Below are 24377 nucleotides of genomic sequence, written 5' to 3' on the forward strand. Positions count from 1 at the left end.
AAAAAATCAGCCAGGCATGGTGGTGAACGCCTGTAATTCCAGCTACTCAGGAGGCTGAGGCATGAGAATTGCTTGAACCTGGGAGGCAGAGGTTACAGTGAGCCAAGATACACCACTGCACTCCAGCCTGGGTGACAGAGCAAGATTCTGTCTCAAAAAAAAAAAAAAAAATTATAAGAAGGCATGAAAATGTAAATTATTGCCCAGGGTTAAAAGATTGTTTTAAATTAGATAAGATAAAGCTAAAAATTCAAATAAGTAGTGGAAGGATTATAAAATTAATCTTGCAAAATTCTGTGTGTGAATATATTGACTAAATTCCAAAGGGTATTATATGCTTTTTCTGTAAAGTGAACATTGAAATAAAAGCACAAGGTACTCCTAAGGCACTAATCTGCTCTTTAGCAAAATTTGTGAAGAGTTATAAAAGGTTTTTTGCTTTTAAGTTTCTGAGTCATCATTTTGGCAAAATAAATAATTTATGATAATCTGGAATTCCATTTCATAACATCAGGTGTTCTAAACCTCTAACATATTTAACAGCCTTCCCAATATCAAACTTCAGTTTCAAAATTGTCTTTCCTGATGCATGGCTTTTTGGATGGTTCAGAGGGTCTCTGGAAAAGGTAAACAGGATAATTTGTCATGTTTAGTTACATGAGATTGCCAAAATGGTGTTCGATCTTCTTTAGGTTATATCTTGGTGAATAATGCTGATATATGTTCCAAAATTGTATGGGATCTCTAAAATTCTGATGTCTGAGTACATGCTATCAATCATAATTAAGGCCAGGCATAATGGCCCATGCCTGTAATCCCTGCACTTTGGGAGGCAAGGCAGGTGGGTCACCTGAGATTAGGAGTTCAAAACCTGCCTGGCCAACATGGTGAAACCCCATCTCTACTAAAAATACAAAACATTAGCCAGGAGTGGTGGCGGGTGCCTGTAATCCCAGCTACTCGGGAGGCCGAGGCAGGAGAATTGCTTGAACCTGGCAGGCAGAGGGAGATTGCAGTGAGCTGAGATCATGCCATTGCACTCCAGGCTGGGCAAAAAGAGCAAAACTCCGTCTCAAAAAAAAATTATAATTAAGGTTGTTAAGATATTGTAAATCAAAGATAACCAAACCTCTTTGTCAATTGTGTTTCTAACTGTAACTACCCTGGGAATTTTGTTAGTCACAGACAATTGTTGTCTTGTTTTAATCCTTTTCAAAAGACGGTTTATAGTAAGCTATAGAACTCTGACAGGTGCTCTCAAATGCAGGTTTCTGATAACTTTGGATATTGTAACATTGGAATAAAGGAAGAGCTGAAACGTTCACAAATATCAAGCAAAAAAAGAACTAACTGAAACAGAACTCAGGAAACTGAAACAAGTTTTTTTGACTTTTGCTTGTAATATTGCTGATCCTTGTTTTGTTTTTCAGAGTCAAGGAAACATGTTTTGAACTATTTACAGCCTCAATAATTGAGTAAGCTATAAGCCTGTGAACAAAATTTGGAGCATGTTTGTTTATTTCTCTCTGCCAGGTTCCTCTAGAATTTGGAAATTATCTGTGAGTACTCTTTTTTTCTTTTTTTCTTTTCTTTTTTTTTTTTTCTCTGCCGGGTTCCTCTAGAATTTTGAAATTTTTTTTGGGGTTTTTTTTTTTTTTTTTTTTTTTTTTTTTTTTTTTTTTTTTTTTTTTTTGAGACAGAGTCTGGCTCTGTCGCCCAGGCTGGAGTACAGTGGCGTGATCTCGGCTCACTACAACCTCCACTTCCCGGGTTCAAGTGATTCTCCTGCCTCAGCTTCCCAAGTAGCTGGAATTACAGGTGTGCGCCACCACACCTGGCTAACTTTTGTATTTTTAGTAGAGATGGGGTTTCACCATGTTGGCCAGACTAGTCTCAAACTCCTGACCTTAGGTGATCCATCTGCCTTAGCCATCCAAAGTGCTGGGATTACAGGCATGAGCCACTGCACCCAGCAGAGTATTCTTAATTTATGGCAATATAGTTGTTTGCATCAGTGCAATAAGAATCCCTTTTTCTTTTGCAATAGGACACAATTGGAGAAACTGTTGGTTTACCAAGGCTTTGACTGGAAAAGTATGCTTCCCTTTAAGGAGTCAAGCTCGACTTGCCAAGCCAATAAAAGCCCCTTGGGGAAAAGAAACTGGCCTTATACCTTCATCTACACAGTCCCTGTACAGGGTTCCTGACCTGTGGTCAGTAAAGAATGTCACTCTCTAACAGGCCCAGGAGCTCCGAGTTTATCTTGGGATGTTAAAGGAGAGGATCACCCAACTCACAGGTATTTGAGGATACAAACCCATGGCTGGGCTCAGCTTTAAAAGGTCTTATCTGAGCTTCCTTGTGGAACAGAGTTCCATCAGAACCAATCTAAAAGGCCTATGTAGAAATAATTATTCTTGCTGTACTTTACGCAAATAATCAGGTCAAGTATAAGACTAACATCTGCTTTGCAAACAACTCAGTCCTATTATGATTTATTTTAACAAAAATGAGGACTGGAGAGAGAGAAATTACGTTTCAAAACTTATCATACATTTATAATTAAATTCTAAACTCATTCGTTGTTCTTAAGATTTTGCCTACATTTTAGACTAATCCTGCCTGCTCCTGTGAACCAACCAGCAATCTTTGGCTGCAGCTCAGAAAGAAAAAGGGGATGGATAATGTAAAAATCTGGGTCAATATTCTAGTTCTGAGCAATTATCCTCCAAATCCCACCAGGTGATGGGAATAAGCAGGATGTCCATCACTTGGAGGTTTTCTTTTTGGGAAAGTAAGACCAAGGGAGCTAACCAAAACCAAGCACCATGCACCCAAGTCTTAGCAAGCGTAACTATAGCCACCAGTCATCTGGGTGTGTCACAAGCCATTCTTTCCTCTCCCTTGTTGGAGGAGGACTCAATTCCACAGTTTCACCTTAGCATTTGGCTTATGATAAGGAGTCCATGCAACACCCCCTGAGACACAATTTTGTCCCAAACTCAATTCCAAGCTTCGGGTCAAAGCCCTAGGAAAGAAAACTGGATCTAAGGGATCCAGAGGCAGACAATAACAGAGGTTAAAAGGCACAGCACAGGTGAGCATGACTAATTCCTGCTGATTAGGCCAAGCCTCTCATTTCATAGATAAAGGTCATGCTAGCATCTGTGGCGTAAATGAGGTCTAGGGAACTCCAAGGCTACTGATACTACTGGGAATAGAGACATAGGTGAGAATGGATAATTCCTATTCTCTAGGCACTCCCTGCTTCATGGGTGCAGGCCGCTTTGACACCCATGGGTGGCACCCTGTCACAGTTGTCGGGATTCGGGGATGCAAGGATGGAAGAGGGAAAGATAATGCTCTTCCTTCTCTCCTTTATGCACCCCAGATATTTGGCAGGAAGAGAAGGGAACCAGGGGCCCCTGCTCCTCTCTTTTTAGATGAGTAGCCATTCATCTTCAGTCTGCACCCTTTCAAGTGCTGCATCCTGAACCCCTGGGACCCCTTTGAAAAAGTGCCTTCTTTTTTCTTTGACCCATTTGTTTTGTTTGTTTGTTTGTTTGTTTGAGACAGTCTCGCTCTGTCGCCCAGGCTGGAGTGCAGTGGCCGGATCTCAGCTCACTGCAAGCTCCGCCTCCCGGGTTTACGCCATTCTCCTGCCTCAGCCTCCCGAGTAGCTGGGACTACAGGCGCCCACCACCTCGCCTGGCTAGTTTTTTGTATTTTCAGTAGAGACGGGGTTTCACTGTGTTAGCCAGGATGGTCTCGATCTCCTGACCTCATGATCCGCCCGTCTCGGCCTCCCAAAGTGCTGGGATTACAGGCTTGAGCCACCGCGCCCGGCCCTTCTTTTTTCTTTTCTCCTCCTCTGTCCTCTCTTCACTGATAGGTAATTGTGGCTCTGTACTACAGGACACTCCCCTCAGATGCATCCTCCAAACTGGGAAAAGTTAATTCCCCAAACCTTAAACTGGCTGGTTCAGGATTGGGCTCAGGGGAAGGGAACCCAGAAGCCCAACATGCCGGCAAAAGGATAAATAAAGTTTTTTTAACCAGTCAGGATTTTGGTCTCCCTCTCCCTGGGCAAACTGGTAAAAGGCCTTGGGATTTTTGAGCTGACCTTACCCACCCTTTTCTCATTTTGATACATGTTTTCTAATAACCTGGTTTGTCTCTTCTCATCTTCAGGCCATCAAACTCCAAATGGTCATGCAACCAGAGTCTCGGACAGTGGCCCATTTTGCCAGGGACCCTTAGGCCTCTGAGGGAGATATGACTGCCATTTTCCCAAAACAGTGCCCCCTGTCAGCAGGAAGCAGTTAAGATCAATCTTCATCCTTATCCCAATCCTTATTCTAATGGCAGTTAGAGGTACTTCTTTAGAGTGGGGAATGAGACAGCCAAGCAAAAAGAGGTCCCTGGAGAAACTCCGACTGGTCTACGCACTGGGCTGGAGCCTCGGGAGGTTCACGCTGTTTGCAGGGGGAGGAGACTGTCCTCTCCTGTTCCAGGGTGGTAACCTGGGGATTCAATCTGTGAGATGGCGGCCTGTTAACAGGCAAAATTCTAGCTTTGCTGAATTTTTTTCCTTTTCACCCAATAAATTCCATTTTTCTCACTCTTCTATGTGTCCGCGAGCCTAATCTTTCCTTTAGAGTTGTGTGGCAAGGGCCCCAATTTTAATTGAACTAAGGGGAAAGTCCTACAACAGCCTGGCCAACATGGCAAAACCCTATCTCTACTAAAATACAAAAAATTAGCCAGGCATGGTGGCACACACCTATAATCCCAGCTGCTTGGGAGTCTGAGGCACGAGAATTACTTGAACCCAGGAGGTGGACGTTGCAGTGGGCTGGGGTCGTGCAACTGCACTCCAGCCTGGGTAACAAAGTGAGAATTTGTCTCCAAAAAAAGAGAAAAAAAGAAACTTGGGGAAAATGTAAAACAAAAGGTTTATGGAAATCTTGTGTGGTTTAAAAGATGACAAATTTGATACATGTATTTATGAAGTTTTATTAAAATTAGTTTTAATATGATAATATACTAATACAAAAGTAAAATTTATTTTCTTTTTTGAATAAAACTTTCTGTGGTGTTAATAAGACAGTAAAATAGTTTTGTTCACTTTTACATAAACTGCAAAAGAAAAAAGAGAAGAGACAGATTCTGTCTCATGCTGTCTTTTTTGATTGTTTGGAAAACTGAGTCTCCTTTATCAAAGAGTACAGGTTTTTTGTTTTTAAGAATCTTTCAGGCCAGGTGGGTTGGTTCCTGCCTCTAATCCCAGCACTTTGGTAGGCCAAGCTGGTTGGATCACCTGAGGTCAGGAGTTCAAGACAGCCTGGCCAACATGATGAAACCCCGTCTTTACTAAAAATACAAAAGTTAGCTGGGCATGGTGGTGCACGCCTGTAGTCCCAGCTACTCAGGAGGCTGAGGCAGGAGAATCACTTAAACCCAGAAGGCGGAGGTTGCAGTGAGCCAAGATCGTGCCATCACACTCCAGCCTGGGCGACAGAGTAAGACTCTGTCTCAAAAAACAAACAAACAAACAAACAAAGAATCTTTAAATTATCACTTTGGTTAAATGAATGACTATTGTTTTGTGGTGACCTATTTTGGTCAAGTGTTTTAAATCTTTGACATATTTGACAGGCTTCCCAAAATCAGATTTCAGCTTCAAAATTAAGTCATTTTGACTTTTAACTTTGGGATGTTACAGAGGTTCCCTGGAGCCTCCAAAAGAGAGGTAAACAGAATTATTTGACATGCAAAGTTACATGGGAAGCATTGTCAAATTAGAAATAATGTTTAACCTTCTTCAGGTTATATTTTAATGAATGTTATTAATATATGGTGCTATGCACCTAAATTGGAGAAACAACTGGTATTCAAGAGGACATAAGTCCGATGTTAAGCATGGACTCACGGAGAACCAGAACAGCCACCTTGTCCTTCCTGAGTCCTTAAAGCTTTTGTTATTAAAAGTTCTGCATTCCATAACTCATCATGAAAAAGATAAAATGATCCAAATTGACCGGCCGCGGTGGCTCACGCCTGTAATCCCAGCACTTTGGGAGGCCGAGGTGGGCGGATCACCTGAGGTCGGGAGTTCAAGACCAGCCTGACCAACATGGAGAAACCCCATCTCTACTAAAAATACAAAACTAGCCAGGCGTGTTGGCACATGCCTGTAATCCCAGCTACTAGGGAGGCTGAGGCAGGAGAATCACTTGAACCCAGGAGGCGGAGGTTGCGGTGAGCCAAGATCGCACCATTGCACTCCAGCTTGGGCAATAGTAGTGAAACTCCATCTCAAAAAAAAAAAGATTAAATGATCCAAGTTAAATATATATACACGTGTGTGTGTGTGTGTGTGTGTGTGTGTGTGTATGTGTGTGTGTGTGGTGGGGGGGGTAGTGACTTCCAAATTGCTAAAATAGTTTATGACCAACATTTGGTTTGTCAAACCCATATTCCTGGGAAGACAATCAAAATTTCAGGTACATTTCACTACCTGATGGGACATTTAAACATTTGTAGAGGGTTTTCATTCTATTGTCATTTTCAATGCAGGTTTTCTGGTTGTATAAAAGCTTTCCCACACAAGAGGACTGATGTTATAACAATAGTTCATTATGCCACCTTGTATTTTCACCAGGTAAAGAAAGCTTTTCATGGTTCACTNCCGCATTGCTAAAATAGTTTATGACCAACATTTGGTTTGTCAAACCCATATTCCTGGGAAGACAATCAAAATTTCAGGTACATTTCACTACCTGATGGGACATTTAAACATTTGTAGAGGGTTTTCATTCTATTGTCATTTTCAAAGCAGGTTTTCTGGTTGTATAAAAGCTTTCCCACACAAGAGGACTGATGTTATAACAATAGTTCATTATGCCACCTTGTATTTTCACCAGGTAAAGAAAGCTTTTCATGGTTCACTGACTGAGGACATCAAGCCTTTCACAATCTAGAACCCAAAGAGTTGGTCTTCTGGGAATGTCACAGAAAGACTGCCCTTGCCATCCACACTGCATCAAGACTTTCAGACCTTGAATCTTGGTTCATAATCTCATAACTCAGAAAGGTCCCTCCACATACTCGGAACTGTAAACCCATTAGAAACCTTAAAGTAAAGCTAACCAGGGAAGTTTCTCCCCAGAAGATGACAGTATCCTTGATGTAGACAGCTTTTTCCCAAGATCACAGATCAAGACTTCTTTACTATCACGAGACTCTTATCTTCCAATTTTTTTTCTTTGCTTATGCCTCTATGAACAGTAGAAGTGAAAAGGGGATCTGTTGTGTGCACTCATGGAGTGTACTTTTATTTGTGAAAGATTTTGCAGCCAGCCTTATTACATGGATAACCTTATGCCTTAATAGATGCAAGACAAAGGCCCAATGTAGGTGAGAAATTTTAATGACACATACGTTGCCTCATAGTCAGTCAGAAACAGAACACTGGTCCACTCCTCTTAACCTACATCATGGATTAAAAGATCATTTGCAGGTCTTCACTCTTCTCAAAGGGTATCATGTGTTAGGTCCTTTTTTCCATGGTTTGGAGTGGAAATGATTGGAAATTTATCCCTCAGCTGGGTGCAGTGGCTCATGCCTATAATCCCAGCACTTTGGGAGGCTGAGGCGGGTGGATCACTTGAAGTCAGGTGTTCAAGACCAGCCTGGACAACATGGTGAAACCCCATCTCTACTAAAAATACAAAACTTAGCCAGGCATGGTGGCACATGCCTGTAATCCCAACTACTCAGGGGCTGAGGCAGGACAATCACTTGAACCTGGGAGGTGGACGCTGCAGTGAGCCGAGATGGCACTACTACACTCCAGCCTGGGTGACAGAGTGAGACTCCATCTCAAAAAAAAAAAAGAAAGAAAAGAAAAAGAAAGAAAGAAATGTATCCCTCATGATAGACTCTCTAGCAGATCCTACTGTAAAGGATATGGTTACACAACAGACTTTAAATTCTCTTCTGAAAGTTATGCTAAATAATAAACTTGCTCTAGATTACCTACTGGCTAAACAGGGAGGTATCTATGCAGCTGCTGGCACTTCCATCACATCTGGTATTTTAGAGATTCAGTCGTAGGGGATTAACAAAGAGACTGCTTAGTCAAAGCAAGTAGAATTTTTATCTAGCTGATTCTTCGATCTATTTGATTTTAGTTGGTTTGGTTTATGGGGAACCTGGCTAAGGAGCATACTCCAAACTCTAGGTATTATCCTCTTGATAGTCGTAACAGTAGTCTCCCTGGTGCAATGTATTCTCTCAAAAGTTTTAAATGTTTGCATGCAGCCATCTGTAGAATGTCAAATGGTCTCTCTTCAACTGGAATGAAAACAACTAAAAGAAATATGTGACCATGAAAGTCACCATAACCTATGAATGATGTGCTGAGACCAGAAACACAAAATGGTGGTAACTGAGAGCAGTGCTAAGGTCCTAAGTTTTGCTCATACTCTTACCTAAGTAAGAAACTGACCAAAAGAGGAGAAATTGTAAACAAATTATGGGAGAGCATTGTTTTGGACTGAGCTCATGCACTAGCCTCCAACAGACCACACCAAACCAAAATAGAGTCACTTATGCTAAATGTGACATAATCAAACTAAGACTTTAAGGAAACAAATAGATCCTAGAACAGACTAGGTTTTGTTTTTCTTCTGTAAACAGGACATCCCAGCATAAAGAGGTACCCTCTACTCTAACCTTTACAAAAAAATAACCTGAAGTCCTTGTTCCCATCTTACAAAACCCACTGCTCTGCTATTTCCCAATGGGTTCCAAGACCAAATAAATACATTTACAATGGTGATAGTGACATCAGTGAGTAAATTCTTGGTCATCCTCTAAAACTGAGATAACCAAAAGTGGGGAATTGTTAAATCAAGTTCAAGTTTAGCCTAACACTGCCTCCTTATATATTATGTTTGGCCTGAAGGTTTCTCAGCACATTACGACCTATAATGTAAATGGAGTTGTATACAGACTGTAGCCTACTCTTGTGCCAATCACCAAGTTTTGGGCAATCAGAGATGGCCAACTGTTCAAACCGTGTTCATATTAGGTAAATGCCAAGCTATAATCAATCTGGCTGTTTCTGTACCTCACTTCCATTTTTTGTATGTCATTTTCCTTTTTCTGTTCATAAATCTTCTTCCACTACGTGGCTGCACTGGAGTCTCTGCGCCTACTCTGGCTCGGGACACTGTCTGATTTGTGAATCGTTCTTTGCTCAGTTAATTCAGCTAAAGTTTTTCTCTTTCAACACATTCTTTCCATCTCTTAGCAAGCAATAAATATTAATAGGTCTGTCCCTAACCTTTTTAAAGGCTGCATGAAATTTCATCATATGGATGTACCATAATTTAATTAGTCCCCTACTATGGGACATTTAAATCATTCTGATCTTTCCTGACCACATATAAGGCTGCCTTGAATATTCTTTCATGTCTCTTTGCCCACAGCAGTTTGTCTGTAAGTGCAAATGCTAAATTGCTATGATTCATTCTGGCAATGTAATTGCAAAACTGGCATAACTCACACATATTTCGCCTTAATACCTAGTTTCTTTTTTTTTTTTTTTCTGAGACGGAGTCTCGCTCTGTCGCCTAGGCTGGAGTGCAGTGGCCGGATCTCAGCTCACTGCAAGCTCCGCCTCCCGGGTTCACGCCATTCTCCTGCCTCAGCCTCCCGAGTAGCTGAGACTACAGGCGCCCGCCACCTCGCCCGGCCAATATTTTGTATTTTAGTAGAGACGGGGTTTCACCGTGTTAGCCAGGATGGTCTCGATCTCCTGACCTCGTGATCCGCCCGTCTCGGCCTCCCAAAGTGCTGGGATTACAGGCTTGAGCCACCGCACCCGGCCAATACCTAGTTTCATATTCCCATCCCTGAGGCTTTTGGGCCATGTTCCCTGTTCTGCTACAGCCTCAAGGACAACTTCATAGATGTCTACCAGATGACCCTGAAAAACACTCAAGTCCAGTCAAGGTAAACGGACAATAATCTCTGGAAGGCCTGATGCTAACATGAGTGCTAAGGAAGAAATCTATCTAATCAAAGGTTTTTGTCAAACTGAAGAAGGAATGTGTTAACTGAATGGGAGTGGTTTTTACAAAATCCAGAAGAAGGAAGCCAAATAGGAAGAATTTGGCAGCATTTATCACTCATAGTCCAAGGGAGAGAGATAATTAACCTAATGGAGAGTCACCAGAGAAGTACATTCAACAGGGTTTCTCCAAGGCCCAGATGGAATTTTCTTCCATACAATTCTACTCCTTTCATTCTGGGTCCTTCCAAGCGGTTCAGTAATGTAGTTAATAATTTCTCCCCCTAGGTAACTGAATCTGATGAAAAGGTGTAGAGGATTAAAGACAGCTACAGATTCCTTCACATGCCTCCCATTAAGAGGTGAAGTCCATGTCTCCAGGATCTCAGTGGGCTCTGTAACTGCTTTGATGAGTGGAATACAGTGGAAATGATACTGTGCTGATTTTCAGGACCAGGCCTTAAGAAACTGCAACTATTATTTTCTGTCTCTTGGAACATTCACTCTGGGGGAAGCCAGTGCATGCAAGAAGTCCAAGTGTTCTAAGACCACCATGCTGTAAGGAAGCTCAAGTCAGTCATATGAAGAGAGAGATAACCAGCTGCTCTGGCCAAACCAGGCCAGGCACCAAACATGCAACTAGAAAAGTCATCTTGGCCATTCTGGCCCCAGAAGAGGTGACGTGCCAGCTAAAAGCCAGACTCAAGGCCCAGACATATGGCCTCACTTGAGCACTCCTCTCCATTTTTGCCCATTTGAGCTGAAGGCCCGCTCCATCATGAAGCAGAGATAAGTCATTTCCACTGTGCCCTGCCCACATTCCTGACACACAAAATTATGACTATAACAAAATATTTGTTGTTTTAGGCCACCACGATTTGGGATAGTTTGTTATGCAGCAATAGATAACTACAACAGAGGGTTCTAGTGCAATGGAGTATTATGATTCCTGGGAGGCTTGACTTCCTATCTTAGTTCGTTTTGTATTGATATAACAGAATATCTGAAGCTGGGTAATTTATAAAGAACAGCAATTTATTTCTTACAGTTCTGGAGGCTGGAAAGTCCAAGGTTGAGGGGACTGTATCTGGTTTGGACCTTTTTGCAACGTCATCCAATGGCAGAAAGCAGAGGGGTAAGAGGGCATGTGTGTGAGGTGGGGAGGGAGGGGTTAAAATAATCTTTTATCAGTAACCACTCTCATGATAACTAATCATTCAGAATCATTCCAATCACCTCTTAAAGGTCTTACCTCTCAACACTGTTGCATTGGAGATCAAGCTTCCAACACATGAACTTTAGGAAACACAAACCAGAGCACCTCCTCATTAAATAATCATGCGGGCACTCCAGTCCACATTTGTTTCTCTGGATTTGCCCAGTGTGGGTCAGTTCCCAACCATCTGCCCATGCTGAATGTGTTGACAACATTTAGTTTCTGAAACCTCAAACACCGAGAACTGAAGGGTCAGGCTTGTTCAATCTACCCACCTCCCTCATTGTCTTTTCTTCACTGTATAATATGTCAAACAACCCAGATCAGGGAGCTAGGAAGAAGAGTGTCACAGATAAGTTTACCATCAGATGTATCCACTGCTCAGTACCACTCATAGCACCTCCCCTATGCCTAAGACCATGCCTGGCACTTGGGGGAAAAAGGTAGGAAAGGCATAGGCCCAGGCCTCACAGCTTCACAGCCCAATCTCTAAGCCATATAAACAAGTGATGATAAGAAACGTGATACATGATGGCCAGGCACAGTAATTTATGCCCATAATTCCAGCACTTTGGGAGGCCAAAGTGGGTGAATTGCTTGAGCTCAGGAGTTCAAGACCGGCCTGGGCATAGCAAAACCTGTCTCTACCAAAAATACAAAAATTAGCCAGGCATGGTGGTGCATGCCTGTGGTCCCAGCTACTTGGAAGGCTGATGTGGGAGGACAGCTAGAGCTGGGGAGGTCAAGACTGCAGTGAGCCATGATCGCACCACTGCACTCCAGCCTAGGTGACAGAGTGAAACCTTGTCTCAAATAAAGAAAAAAAAAAAAGAAAGAGAAACATGGTAACATAAAATGACACATATGTGCTTAGGACATTGGGGGATCTGGGGGAGATTAAATCATTAATCTCCTGGGCACTGGGGGGCACAGGAAGGGTCACAAAACCAGGCAGTCCATAATAAGAGCTACATAATAGATATCTCATAATTCTCAGGATCAATATGTTTGAAAGATATTGATATAAATGTAACATATGTTTACATTTCATTTTTCCAGCGTTCAACATAATTTTTATCAGGAAAGAGAAAGGCACTGGCATTTACGTAGTATGACTTTTACATGTCCTAATTCCTACCTCACTCAAGTGCTACAATGCTTCTCAAAGCTTATTTTTATTACTTTTTTGTGTGTGCTAATGCAGTTTTTGACAACTGAGGGCGCAAGGGACATTGTGGTTGGCTGTTCCTACGTCCATTCCCATCCTCCCCTTTGTGTGGCAGATGCCTTGTTTGGGTGGGAGGGACCCCAATCCCAGCTTGAGGGTGAACCTGCACAGAGGTAAGCTAATTAGGGTATGTCTATCTCCCCCTGGACACTATGATGGGTTCATGGATAGGCAATTAACCCAGGCCAAGCCAGTCAACCAACTCCTGCAAGACAGCTGAACCAAGGGAACCGCAGAAAAACAGAGATGTCATTTTTTAAATTTAGAGATAGGGTCTTGCTATGTTGCTCAGTCTGGTCTCAAACTCCTGAATTCAAGGGATCCTTCTGCCGGTCTCCCAAGTAGCTGGGGGACTGTAGGACTGTGCCATCACACCCAGCTGAAGCTGTAGCTTTGATGACTTCCTGAATCTCTAGAACAAACACACCTGAAGGATACTCAACTATTGGAGTTTTCAGTTCTATGAGTCAATAAAGCTGCTTTATAGTTTAAGCCAGTTTGAGTGGCAATCTAACAAATTCTAACTGATACCAAGTGAGTAACTGAAACACATTCTCTAATTTTAAAGGGCTATTTTTTTTTTTTCAACCACATTTACTAGCTCACATAAATATTTAGAACAAATCCATCTGTCTTCCCTGTTTCCTTGGCACAATTTATCACAGTTCTTAACAAACTACCATAAATATCCATAAGGGGAGAAATGAATTTTAGAATATGAAAGAGAGATTAATAATAGCCATATTCAACATTGAAAGGACACCATTTTTTTAAGATTAAGCCCCTGATTTGCAACTTTGTTGAAATTAAATGGTCATCTCACGTACAGTGCCTAACGAAGTAATTTATAACTTGATCCTGTTCGGCAGAGCTGAGCCATCTGTCTTTCACAGATAAGAGCAATGAACGCTAGACATACACTAAAATGCGCAGACACTTCACTAGAGCTCAAAGTGGCACACTTCCTACACACTTACTGCTGACACACATAAAAGTAGCGAGAGACAGTTTGAGAGTAAATCACATAACTTCACAATAATGCAGTAGAGTTGATATATTTATCAATTGAGCTGGTTACATCATTAGTCGATCCACAGACGTACATTTTCCATTATAAACATTTTTAATAGATCTTCGGTATGGCATGGACCGCGTTCCATGATGGGCGATTTAGTCATACCAGCTCGCTTCTGATGATAACATGCTGAGCATACAGTATTAGCTCGTACTGCCTGATGCTGGCATGCTTGAATTAGCTGAACAGCTGAGAGACCATTGAGGCAGAATTCATCGACACACAGTCTGAGAGTCAGGTCACTACACTGAGAGAGGAACGAAAATAGAGAGACCATAGTACAATAGGAAATAAAATCTGAATATATCTTCAAGATATGAATTAAGATCCTTCAACAGTGTGTGGATATCATTTTTACTGGAGTGTCCATCTATCTGAGTGACCCTGTACTCTAACTTGCTGAACGATCGCTTTTTCTTCTGCAGTACTCCCCAGCAAATATTCTTTGTTGGCTTGCTTGACTAGATGAGCTGCTATAGTAGTCAATCCTGTTAGACTTGGACCATTGTTTGTCTGAAGAACTGGAATCTGTCGCTCGCCCTGAGCACTGTATTTATTCCCCTTACTCAGTCCCAGGGACTTCTCCAGCAGCGACAACTCTGCAGCCGCCGCCATCTTCCGGCCGCAGCTCCTCTTTAAAGGGCTATTAACTGAGTTTTATAAATGTACAACACTCCTCTCTCTATTAAAGCACACCAGCCACATATAGTGGGAACGGCTAATGTATTTCCCATGGGATGGCCCAGGTTCGTGTGCCCCAAGATGTTTGGGATACAAGGACTGAAACCAGGGGGCTCTGCTATATCCCAGCCCTGGACTCTCCTTTAAAAAGCCATACATCCTGACTTTTCCCCTGCTTTCCTCTTCCTCCTTCTAAAGCCATCTAGAATTTCTTTGGTAGTTACTGCTCTAGACATCATCCTAAGCAAGTCTGCCCCTGAGAAATCCTTAGTTCTCACCCTTGAGGCATTTACTGGGCCTCTCCCATTTCTAAAGGTTAAATCAAGCAGAAGAAGTTAACAAGAGTCTGTTTTCTTGGCTTAAAGCAGGGTGTCCAACCCCTGGGCCACAGAACAGTACTAGTCTGTGACCTGTTAGGAAACAGGCCTCACAGCAGGAGGTAAGCAGCAGGTGAGTGAGCAAAGCTTCATCTGTATTTACAGCCACTCCCCATCATTCATATTACCACCTGAGCTCCGCCTCCTGTCAGATCAGTGCTGGCATTAGATTCTCATAGGAGCACAAACCCTATTGTGAACTACATATGTGAGGGATCTAGGCTGCACACTCCTTATGAGAATCTAACGCCTGATCTGTCACTCTCTCCCATCACCCCCAGATGGGATGGTCTGGTTGCAGGAAAACAAGCTCAGGGCTCCCACTGAGTCCACATTATAGTGAGTTGTATAATTATTTTGTTATATATTACAATGTAACAATAATAGAAATAAAGTACACAATAAATGTAATGCACTTGACTCATCCCAAAACCAGCCCCGCCACCGCAGTCCATGGAAAAATTGTCTGCCACAAAACTGGTGCCAAAAAGATTGGGGACCACTGGCTTAAAGGATCTGGGTCCACAAGTGATTTCAAAACCATCTCTCAGTATTTTCTGACCTGCCCCCTGTCAAATTGAAATAATCAAAAGAATCAGAATCCAGTTTTAAACATTTTATTCAAGTGAAAAGTTGAGTATCTCAGCCATTTGGGAAACACACTCCAGAAAAATGGGATCAGTGCTCCAAAGTTAAACGTTAAGTCCTTGCTTATATAGGCAGGAAACAAAGTTTCATAGGGTTATAACACTTTCTATACAAGGCTGGTTTATGAGTTACAATTTAATTAGCTATCATTTGTTTTCTTTTCCATGTGTCTCATTTTCATTTCCTTTCCAATTTAAAATAGTATAGTTAACATTTCATCTTAAAGCAATGTGATAGGCATGAAATCTTTGCGTGAGAAAGATAAAAGGAAGTTAATCTACAATGAAGTTCAACAGTGAAGAGGGAAGGCATCTTCCTTGACCCCCTGTAGACATTTACAACATTTTCAAAACCAGAGGTAAAGAAGAAAGTTAATCTATAATCAGAGAAACAAAAGATACAGCTGCTTAGGTTACAGCAGCCTGCTTATGTGACTTGAGTCCCATAATCACATAATCACATTCCCTTAAGGCTCAAAATATTTTAAAGTTCCAACAGCTTAGATTTTGAATTACTTATTTTCACACCCCCAAGTCTCACAAACATGAGCCCAACAGGGAAGACTGCAGGAGAGACAGCAGCCACCAGGACACTGCAGAGGATGCAGCCCTAGTTGTAGTCCATTTTGCCCTTTGTTGCCCTCAGGGTCATCTTCTCCCTCATCCTCAACCTCCAGTCCAGCTTTCTCTGGAGTGTGGCTCAGATCTGCCTTTCCATCCTGGATCCTGCCATGCCTGAGCCTTCATCACCTTAGACCCTCTGCACCTCTCCTACTACACATACCACAGCCTGGCCAGTGTTCCATGCAGGCCATCTTCACCCTATGCCTGCTCAAGAGCTCACCATGGCCCCTCAGAGGAACCAGGGCCCTTATCTTAATCTTCAAGGCTGTCCTCAAAGGCCTGTTCTGTCCCCAGTCCCCACAGCTCCTCCTCATTTTTGACTCCTTTCCAGCACAGACACATGACCAGTAGGTGGTTGACTATACCAGCCCAGGACCAGCCTGCTCCTATCAGTCCCTGACAACCAAGTGTCCTTGTGAAGGCACCCCGTGAATCGAAGCCCCCTCCCTCTTCCCCAACCTTAGAACAGCTTCTCCTCCCAGAGTTCTCTCTGTGAAGTTAACTTTTTATTACTTTATCTCTTTGTCCTCCATCTTCTTCAGAGGAATAAGCCCCATGAGGGCAGAAACCTCATCTCACTGAATCCCAGCACTTGGAACCATGCCTGGAACATGGTAGGTGCATTTACATTTGTTGCTAGTCATTAGGAAGACAGATCCCACATGAACCCCTTTGGTTCATTTCCTAAATCCTCTCCAACATTGGTCAGTGTTGGGTTTTCCAGTCTCTGTCAGTGAGCAGTGAGCTGTTCATCCCTGCCTCATTTCTGTATTCTGCTGGATAAAACTTTCTTATTAGACATTGGTTTTCTCCCCCAACACCACTGACCTGAACACAAACTGATTTCTTTTAAATTTAATTTATTTATTTATTTATTTTGTGAGACAGAGTCTCGCTTTGTTGTCCAAGCTGGAGTACAGTGGCACGATCAACCTTCGCCTCCCAGGTTCAAGCAATTCTCCTGCCTCTGCTTCCCTAGTAGCTGGGATTATCAGCATGCGCCACCACGCCCAGCTAATGTTTGCATTTTTAGTAGAGACAGGGTTTCACCATGTTGACCAGGCTGGTCTCAAACTCCTGACTTCAGGTGATCTGCCCACCTCAGCCTCCCAAGGTGCTGGGATTACAGGTATAAGCCACTGCATCTGGCCTCAGACTGATTTCTTAATAACAAAAAGTACCTTTTCCTTTCTGTCTGTGAGTTTGCTTCCACGATCTGAGAAGCAGCATTGTGTTTTCCCCTAAGAGGAAATTGACCTTGCAAATAACCAAGAGGCTTCTATAATCCTCCTGAAGTTATTTCCTTTGGAAGAAGTCTGTGGTAGCCAGTATCATAACAGAATTAGTGATTCCATAATATCTGTCAGCTTACACACTTGCCTTTGCCACTGTCTTCCCAAGACGGCTCCCTCCTCAGCCTCTGCTCACTTTAAGTCCAGCGTCCAGATCCCCTCCTTGCTGATGCCGTCCTGATTTACACCCCTCATCGTCCTGTTTATATCAGCTCAAAGGGCTCTGTCTGTACTTTGCACATTCTCCCTACAGATTTCCAGTTTATGACCATAGACTCAGTGGGTCCCCAGCTGAGTTCCTGCAGTCTTCACTTTTTGTCCAATGTCTCCTCACCTCTAGCCTCTCTGTTCCGGTGCCCACCTCCATCCCCAGTACGCGATGCCCCCGCGGGTTACCTGTAACTGGTGCAGCTGCAGGGCATAGCCTTGAACGAACAGCTGAAAGAAGAAGCGCAGCTGCCCTAGACGTGGAATCTCCTCTAAGCTCCGTTGCCGCCGCCGGATACCACGCCCGGCTCCGGGAGCCTCGGTGGCCTTGTCCGAGGGGAGGGCGGTAGGGATCGCGGCCTTGGCTCTGGCCCCGTGGGGGCAGAGGCCACGGCCGGCCCCTCGCAGCGCCCACCTCAGCCTCGCGCAGCCCAGCGCAGCCATGGCTTGTGCTCGCGCGCCTGCACCTTTGGGTCGAGTGCGGAACCCCCGGACCCGCCCAGGCTCAGGGCGGGTTCAAGGCCGGGCGCTGGGGAGGGCCGAGCAAAGGCCAGCCAGACCCCTTCCCGCTCGCTCCCTCGCTCCTCCCAGCGACGCGGGGACTGCAGGAGATACCCACCGCGCCCCGACCAAGGCCTTCGCCACCGACTCCTCACCCCGCGCCCCCGAGGCCTCTCAAATAACTTTTCGCTTGGTCTGAACTCTGGGCGGGAGTGCAGCGAGATTCTTTCGAAACCGGGAAGTCCTACACCGGGACAGGTCCTCGCCCGGCCGCGGGTTCCCCACCCTAGGCGACCCTCGCGTCCTGGAGGGAACGGGAACCGGCCGCGACTAAGCTGCCCTCGGCTTCTCCGAATGGCCGTCCGGATTGATCCCGGAGTCAGTGCGGAGCGAGGGGGGCCAGTCATCTGATCCCTGGAGGGGGGCCGCTGAACAAAGAAATCTAAATATTCGTGTTTTGTTTTTTTCAATCCAATTCTTCCCCCACGAACCTCCCCGCCGTGTCTGCCAAGGCAGGATGTTTCAAACTGCAGGTTGAGAGCAGATTTCATAGATAATGGCCAGAATAATTTTTAATAAAATGAAAAGAGTAACATAGTATGGAAAATTTATTGCAAGAAGAAAAAAAAGTATTGTCTTAAGAATCCTATGTTTCATGTATATTCAAAGTATAGTTTTCAAAAAGTTTAAAAACGTGACTCTTGCAAGTATAAAATAAATACAGGGTCAAAGATCACATTCAACCCAGGAATGAAGGACCCAGCAGGACGGTACAGCTGGTTCTAACAGCATTTGAAAAATTGGTGATTTACAGGCAGCCAGAGAAGAAAGGGCCTATTAAGTTCAATTAGACTGACAGCTGAGTTGCTAGGTGTGGCTTTCTATTTATTTATTCAAGGGCTCCTAGTTTCTTCAATCTGTGACTGGATGTCTTTTGATCAGTCTGGGGAGTTTCTCAGATATTCTATGTTCAAACATTGCTTCTCCCCATTTTTTCCTCCTTTCCTGGGACTTCAAACTGCTATATGTATGTTAGATCTCCCTGTACCCTTCCTCCCTCTTACCCTGTCTTGTGTATTTTTATTCCTTTGTGTCTCTAGTTTGTTAATTCTCTCCCCTCAACTTCCCAGACATAGTCTCACTCTGTCACCCAGGCTAGAGTGCAGTGGTGGAATCTCGGCTCAGTGGTGGAATCTCGGCTCACCGCAACCTCTGCCTCCCAGTTCAAGCAATTCTCCTGTCTCAGCCTCCAGAGTAGCTGGAATTACAGGCGCCCGCCACCATGCCCGGCTAATTTTTGTATTTTTAGTAGAGATGGGGTTTTGCCATGTTGGCCAGGCTGGTCTCAAACTCCTGACCTGAGGTGATCTACCTACCTCGGCCTCCCAAAATGCTGGAATTACAGGTGTGGGCCACAGCACCCAGCCTAGACCATATTTTTCATTTGGTTTTTGGACAGGAAGGACAGGAGGCCATGCTTTAAAAATGTGGTGGCACATGCCTGTGATCCCAGCTACTTGGGGAGGCTGAGGCAGGAGAATCACTTGAACCCGGGAGGCAGAGATTGCAGTGAGTTGAGATTGTGCCACACACTCCAACCTGGACAACACAGTGAGACTCCATCTCAAAAAAAAAAGAAAAAAAAAAATATGGTCTAGCTCAAGACTTAGGAGCCATTAACAAGGTCATAATTCCCTTACATCCTATAGTGCCAAATCCTTATACTACAGTAACCAAATACCAGAAAACACCAATTAGTTCACAGTGTTAGATCATAAGAATGCTTTCTTTTGTATCCCTTTGCACCTCGACTCTCAGAATTTATTTTCTTTTGAGTAGACTAATCCTGAAACTACTATTACCCAACGGTATACCAGGACAATACTGCCTCATGACTTTAGGGATAGCCCTCGCTTGTTCAAAAATGCCTTGACACAAAAGTTAAGAAAGCCAGAGCTAAAAAGGAGAGCCACATTCCAGTATGTAAATAACATCTTTGTATACAGCCTCACTAAAGAGGACTCAAATAAAAATGCCATTCAAGTCCTAAACTTCCTTAAAAAAAAAAAAAAAAAAAAAAAAATCAGTTCCCTCCACCCAAGACCCAAATTTCTCAACCAAAAGTGAAATACCTGTAGTACATCCTAAACCCAGGAAACTGGACCTTGTCCATCAAACAAAAGTTTACTTAGAAGTAAAACCTCTATAAACAAAAACAAAAACAAAAAACAAACAAAAAAAAACCTAAGAACTGTCCTGGGTATAGCAGGATTTTGCAGAATTGCTAAGCCATTGTATGAGGCCCTAACAGGGCCAAAACATAAGCCACTCAAATGATCAAAAAACAGGAGGCTTTATCTTCTAGCTAAACAAAGGGGTTTACACGGTAATAAACCACACCTGTTGTTCTTATATTAACAACTCAGGATTAATTAGACTGCCAGCTCAACAGATTTACCAACACGCTACCTGGCTACATAATTTCAATAAGCACACTGCTTAAACCATCTGGGACCCCATCAAAAAATACCTACCAAGTGTGACAGTTCCTACCTTTCCTGGAAATTTTAATAACTCCAATTTCTACTAACATTTGGTCCTTGCTTGTTTAACCTCCTTATAAAGTTTGTGTCTTCTGGATTATAGCAGTTCCATGTCAAAATAATGGTCATAGAAAAATTCCAACCAATCCCTGCCTCGGATTCAGATTCTGCTAATAACCCACCCTTGGGACCTTTAAAACAGGCAGCCAGAAATTTCCATGCACTAACTAGACATGGCCAATGACCCAAATCAACAAAAAGTAAATATAAAACACTGACCTCCTCCCTCATCAACCCTTACAAATAAAGAAGAAAAATCTCTGAGGGCAGTCAAATGAGACAGGAGTAACACACGGTGGGCGCAGGGAAATAAACAATTCCAGGCAGCAGCTTCACACGACTAGCAAAAGGAAACTGTTAAAATAGCTGCAGGGGCCAATAAGACCCTGAAAACCAAGATGTGGGCCAAGCTGGCTAAGACTGATGGGAAACAACATAGCACTGGATTTGACTTAGGTTTCACCTAAGACCTCGTTATACACTCATTAACATACTAAATCACACACCCACCAGCACTGTGACAGTTCTAGGAACACCCATATTTGGTGTAAAAATGAAGGCCGGGCGCGGTGGCTCACGCCTGTAATCCCAGCACTTTGGGAGGCCAAGGCGGGTGGATCACGAGGTCAGGAGATCGAGACCATCCTGGCTAACACAGTGAAACCCCGTCTCTATAAAAATACAAAAAATTAGCCGGGCGTGGTAGCGGGCACCTGTGGTCCCAGCTACTCGGGAGGCTGAGGCAGGAGAATGGCGTCAACCTGGGAGGCGGAGCTTGCAGTGAGCCGAGATGGCGCCACTGCACTCCAGCCTGGGCAACAGAGCGAGACTCTGTCTCAAAAAAAAAAAAATGAGTGGCACTGGCTGGGCATGGTGGCTCACACCTGTAATCCCAGCACTTTGGGAGGCTGAGGCGGGTGGATCATGAGGTCAGGAGTTCAAGCCCAGCCTGGCCAACATGGTAAAACCCCATCTCTACTAAAAATACAAAAATTAGCTGGGCATGGTGGCATGTGCTGTAATCCCAGCTACTCGGGAGGCTGAGGCAGAACTGCTTGAACCGGGACCAGGAGGCAGAGGTGGCAGTGAGCCAAGATGGCACCCCACTGCACTCCAGCTTGGGGTACAGAGAGAGACTCCATCAAGAAAAGAAAAAAAAGGACAGCACCACAGTTCCGAGAAATCTTTACCTTTTTCCAGAAATCTTTATGAATATTCCACCCCTTTGTTAAAGAAACCCATAAAGATGGTAACTCTAAACCCCATGGTACAACTCTCTTGAGCCAGCCCACACTCCCCTTTCTTTAATGTGTACTTTTCACTGCAATAAATCTCCACATTTTCACTATTTTCTGACTCATCCTTGAATTCCTTCTTGCAGTGGTGTCAAGAACCTGGACACTGGCCAGGGTTGAGGTCTCACCAGTATTTGGGGACCTCCCCTAGCCCACCAGTTTTACCTGGAGCTCTGAGTCTCAGTCCTCCCAAGGTGACCGGGCATCTTCCCTGGACACCAGGAGGAAATGGGAAAGAGAGCCCCCATCTCCTGCCACTCCACCTCCTCAGGGTTCAAAAGACCCACACATCAGACAGTGCATGTTCCTTTACCAAAAAGCTAGGACATCTTCAGAGGGGAATCACTATGAGGAGAAGCAAACACGTTAAATTTCACCTCTCCCATGTTGCACAAGGGCAGCAGCTGGGGGCCTTGACTTTCATGACCTTGTGCTTGAGATGTTTCCCTGACAGCAGGAGTGCAGTGGCATGATCTCAGGTCACTGCAACTTCTGCTTCCTGGTGTAGGATATAATAAATTCCTCTTCAAAGGTTTTAGCCTGTAAATTGTTAAGTACAATGAGTTCTAAGATCCTCTCCAAAGAATCAATGTATCAGTTATGTTCAGCTCTCCATTTTAAAATTTTCATCTCCTTGTCCCTAGTTCCAGTAAACAACCTCTTCCTAGCCTCTATCATCTGCTCTGTCCTGAGTCACCCCTGGTCACCTACTCTGATCTAAGTCATCCTGAGTCACCCATTCCCACCAAACTACTCACCCTGCCACTCTGACTTGTACCCCTGCTCTCTTTAAAATAGCCAATCGGAATTAGCTTAGACTATGCAGTCCAACCCTAGCCAATAGGGGAATGACATAGCAGTAGGGGCTACCTGCATCAGGAATAAGAACCCCTTTCCTTCCCTTGTGCAGGTGTGCTCTTGCCATTGCTCCATACACAAGTCACATCCTTCTATAGAAGTAAAATTGCCTTGCTGAGAAAATTGAATTTATGTTCAAGTGCTATTTCTTTGGCAGCACCAAAAATTTATTTATAACACTGGGTTCAAACTATTCTCCTGCCTCAGCCTCCCGAGTAGCTGGGATTACAGGCACCCGTCACCATGCCTGGCTAACTTTTGCACTTTCAGTAGAGATGGGGTTTCACCATGTTGGCCAGGCTGGTCTCAAACTCCTGACCACAGATGATCCACCCACCTTGGCCTCTCAAAGTGCTGGAATTACAGGCCTGATCCACCGTGCCCGGCCAAATTTTTATATTTTTAGTAGAGACGAGGTTTTACCATGTTGACCAGGTCGGCCTCAAACTCCTGGCCTCAAGTGATCCGCCCACCTTGCCATCTCAAAGTGCTGGTGTTAAAGGCGTGAGCCACCACACCTGGTCTTTTCCTCAATTCTAATAGGTATTTGGATCTATTTCCCTTCACTCCATCCTAGAGGTCAAAAACCCAGATAGCTTTATATGCAGCAAACCAAGCCAGAGACCAGAATAGGGGAGAGGTGAGAAAGCCCCAGGGCAGCTACCACCCAGCTCCACCAGTTGTTGCCCCCATGCGAATACAGGCCTGGTATTGCTAGAGTTTTGGATTTTTGCAGAGAAGTCAAAATCTGAATTTTATGAGAAAACATCTGACAATCTTTTTTAAAAAAATGTTGAAATTAGCTCAAACAAAACCTGTGTATGCCAGTTTCCACCTCGTGCTTTACTATGTTCCACTTTTCTCTGCCTGTTTCTGAGCCAGGGCAATCCTGTTAGAAATACTGCCCCTTTATAAAAAGACTTGCTCCTTATATTACTTCATTTGAACACTACAGAATCCCTAAAGAGTTAGAGGCTGTTATTCTTCTCCTGCCATAGGAAACATGAAGTTCAGAGAGCTAAAGATCAGTAAGTGGCGACCCAGGTTTTGAACCCAGGTCTTCATGAACTGAGTTTAATGTTCTTTCTGTTAGATTTGAGGTGAGAGGGGAAGGAGGAGACAGTGTGAACAATTCTATTGCAGAAATGGAAAGCTGAGAGGAGCTCACTCATACCCTGATAACCAGAGGCTGGCTGATGGTGCATAAGAAGGTAGAACCCGGCTGGGTGCAATGGCTCTTGCCTGTAATCCCAGCACTTTGGGAGGCTGAGGTGGGTGGATCACCTGAGGTCAAGAATTTGAGACCAGCCTGACCAACTGGGTGAAACCCCATCTCTATAAAAAATATAAAAATTAGCTGGCATGGTGGCACACACCTGTAATCCCAGCGACTCGGGAGGCTGAGGCAGAAGAAATTGCCTGAACCCAGGAGGTGGAGGTTGCAGTCAACCAAGATCATGCCATTGCACCCCAGCCTGGGCTACAAGAGCAAGACTCCATCTCAAAAATAAATAAATAAATAAATAAATAAATAAAAATAAAAATAAAAAAAATAAACAAATAAACAAAAAACAAGGTAGAATCCATTGCCTGAGCCTATATAATGTCATCTGCCTAGAGCAAAATAGCACTTTCCAGCCCTGGTGACTTGAGCTAGGGGGGTGGCAGCTCACTATCCCAACCAGGGCTACC

At 43.9% G+C, this 24377-nt stretch overlaps 1 protein-coding gene across 1 annotated transcript in view; it reads right to left on the reverse strand.

Annotated features, from left to right (window-relative positions):
- CYP27A1 (cytochrome P450 family 27 subfamily A member 1) overlaps positions 1-18367 on the reverse strand; it is a 37173-nt gene extending 18806 nt beyond the window's left edge. The window contains exon 1 of the mRNA XM_017856896.1: positions 17618-18367. Coding sequence (XP_017712385.1) covers positions 17618-17872 — 255 coding nt within the window. The 5' untranslated portion in view covers positions 17873-18367. The remainder of the gene's footprint in view (positions 1-17617) is intronic.
- Between the last annotated feature and the right edge of the window lie 6010 nt (positions 18368-24377).

Source organism: Rhinopithecus bieti, unplaced genomic scaffold (assembly GCF_001698545.2).
Source record: "Rhinopithecus bieti isolate Rb0 unplaced genomic scaffold, ASM169854v2 scaffold_42532, whole genome shotgun sequence".
NCBI lineage: Eukaryota > Metazoa > Chordata > Mammalia > Primates > Cercopithecidae > Rhinopithecus > Rhinopithecus bieti.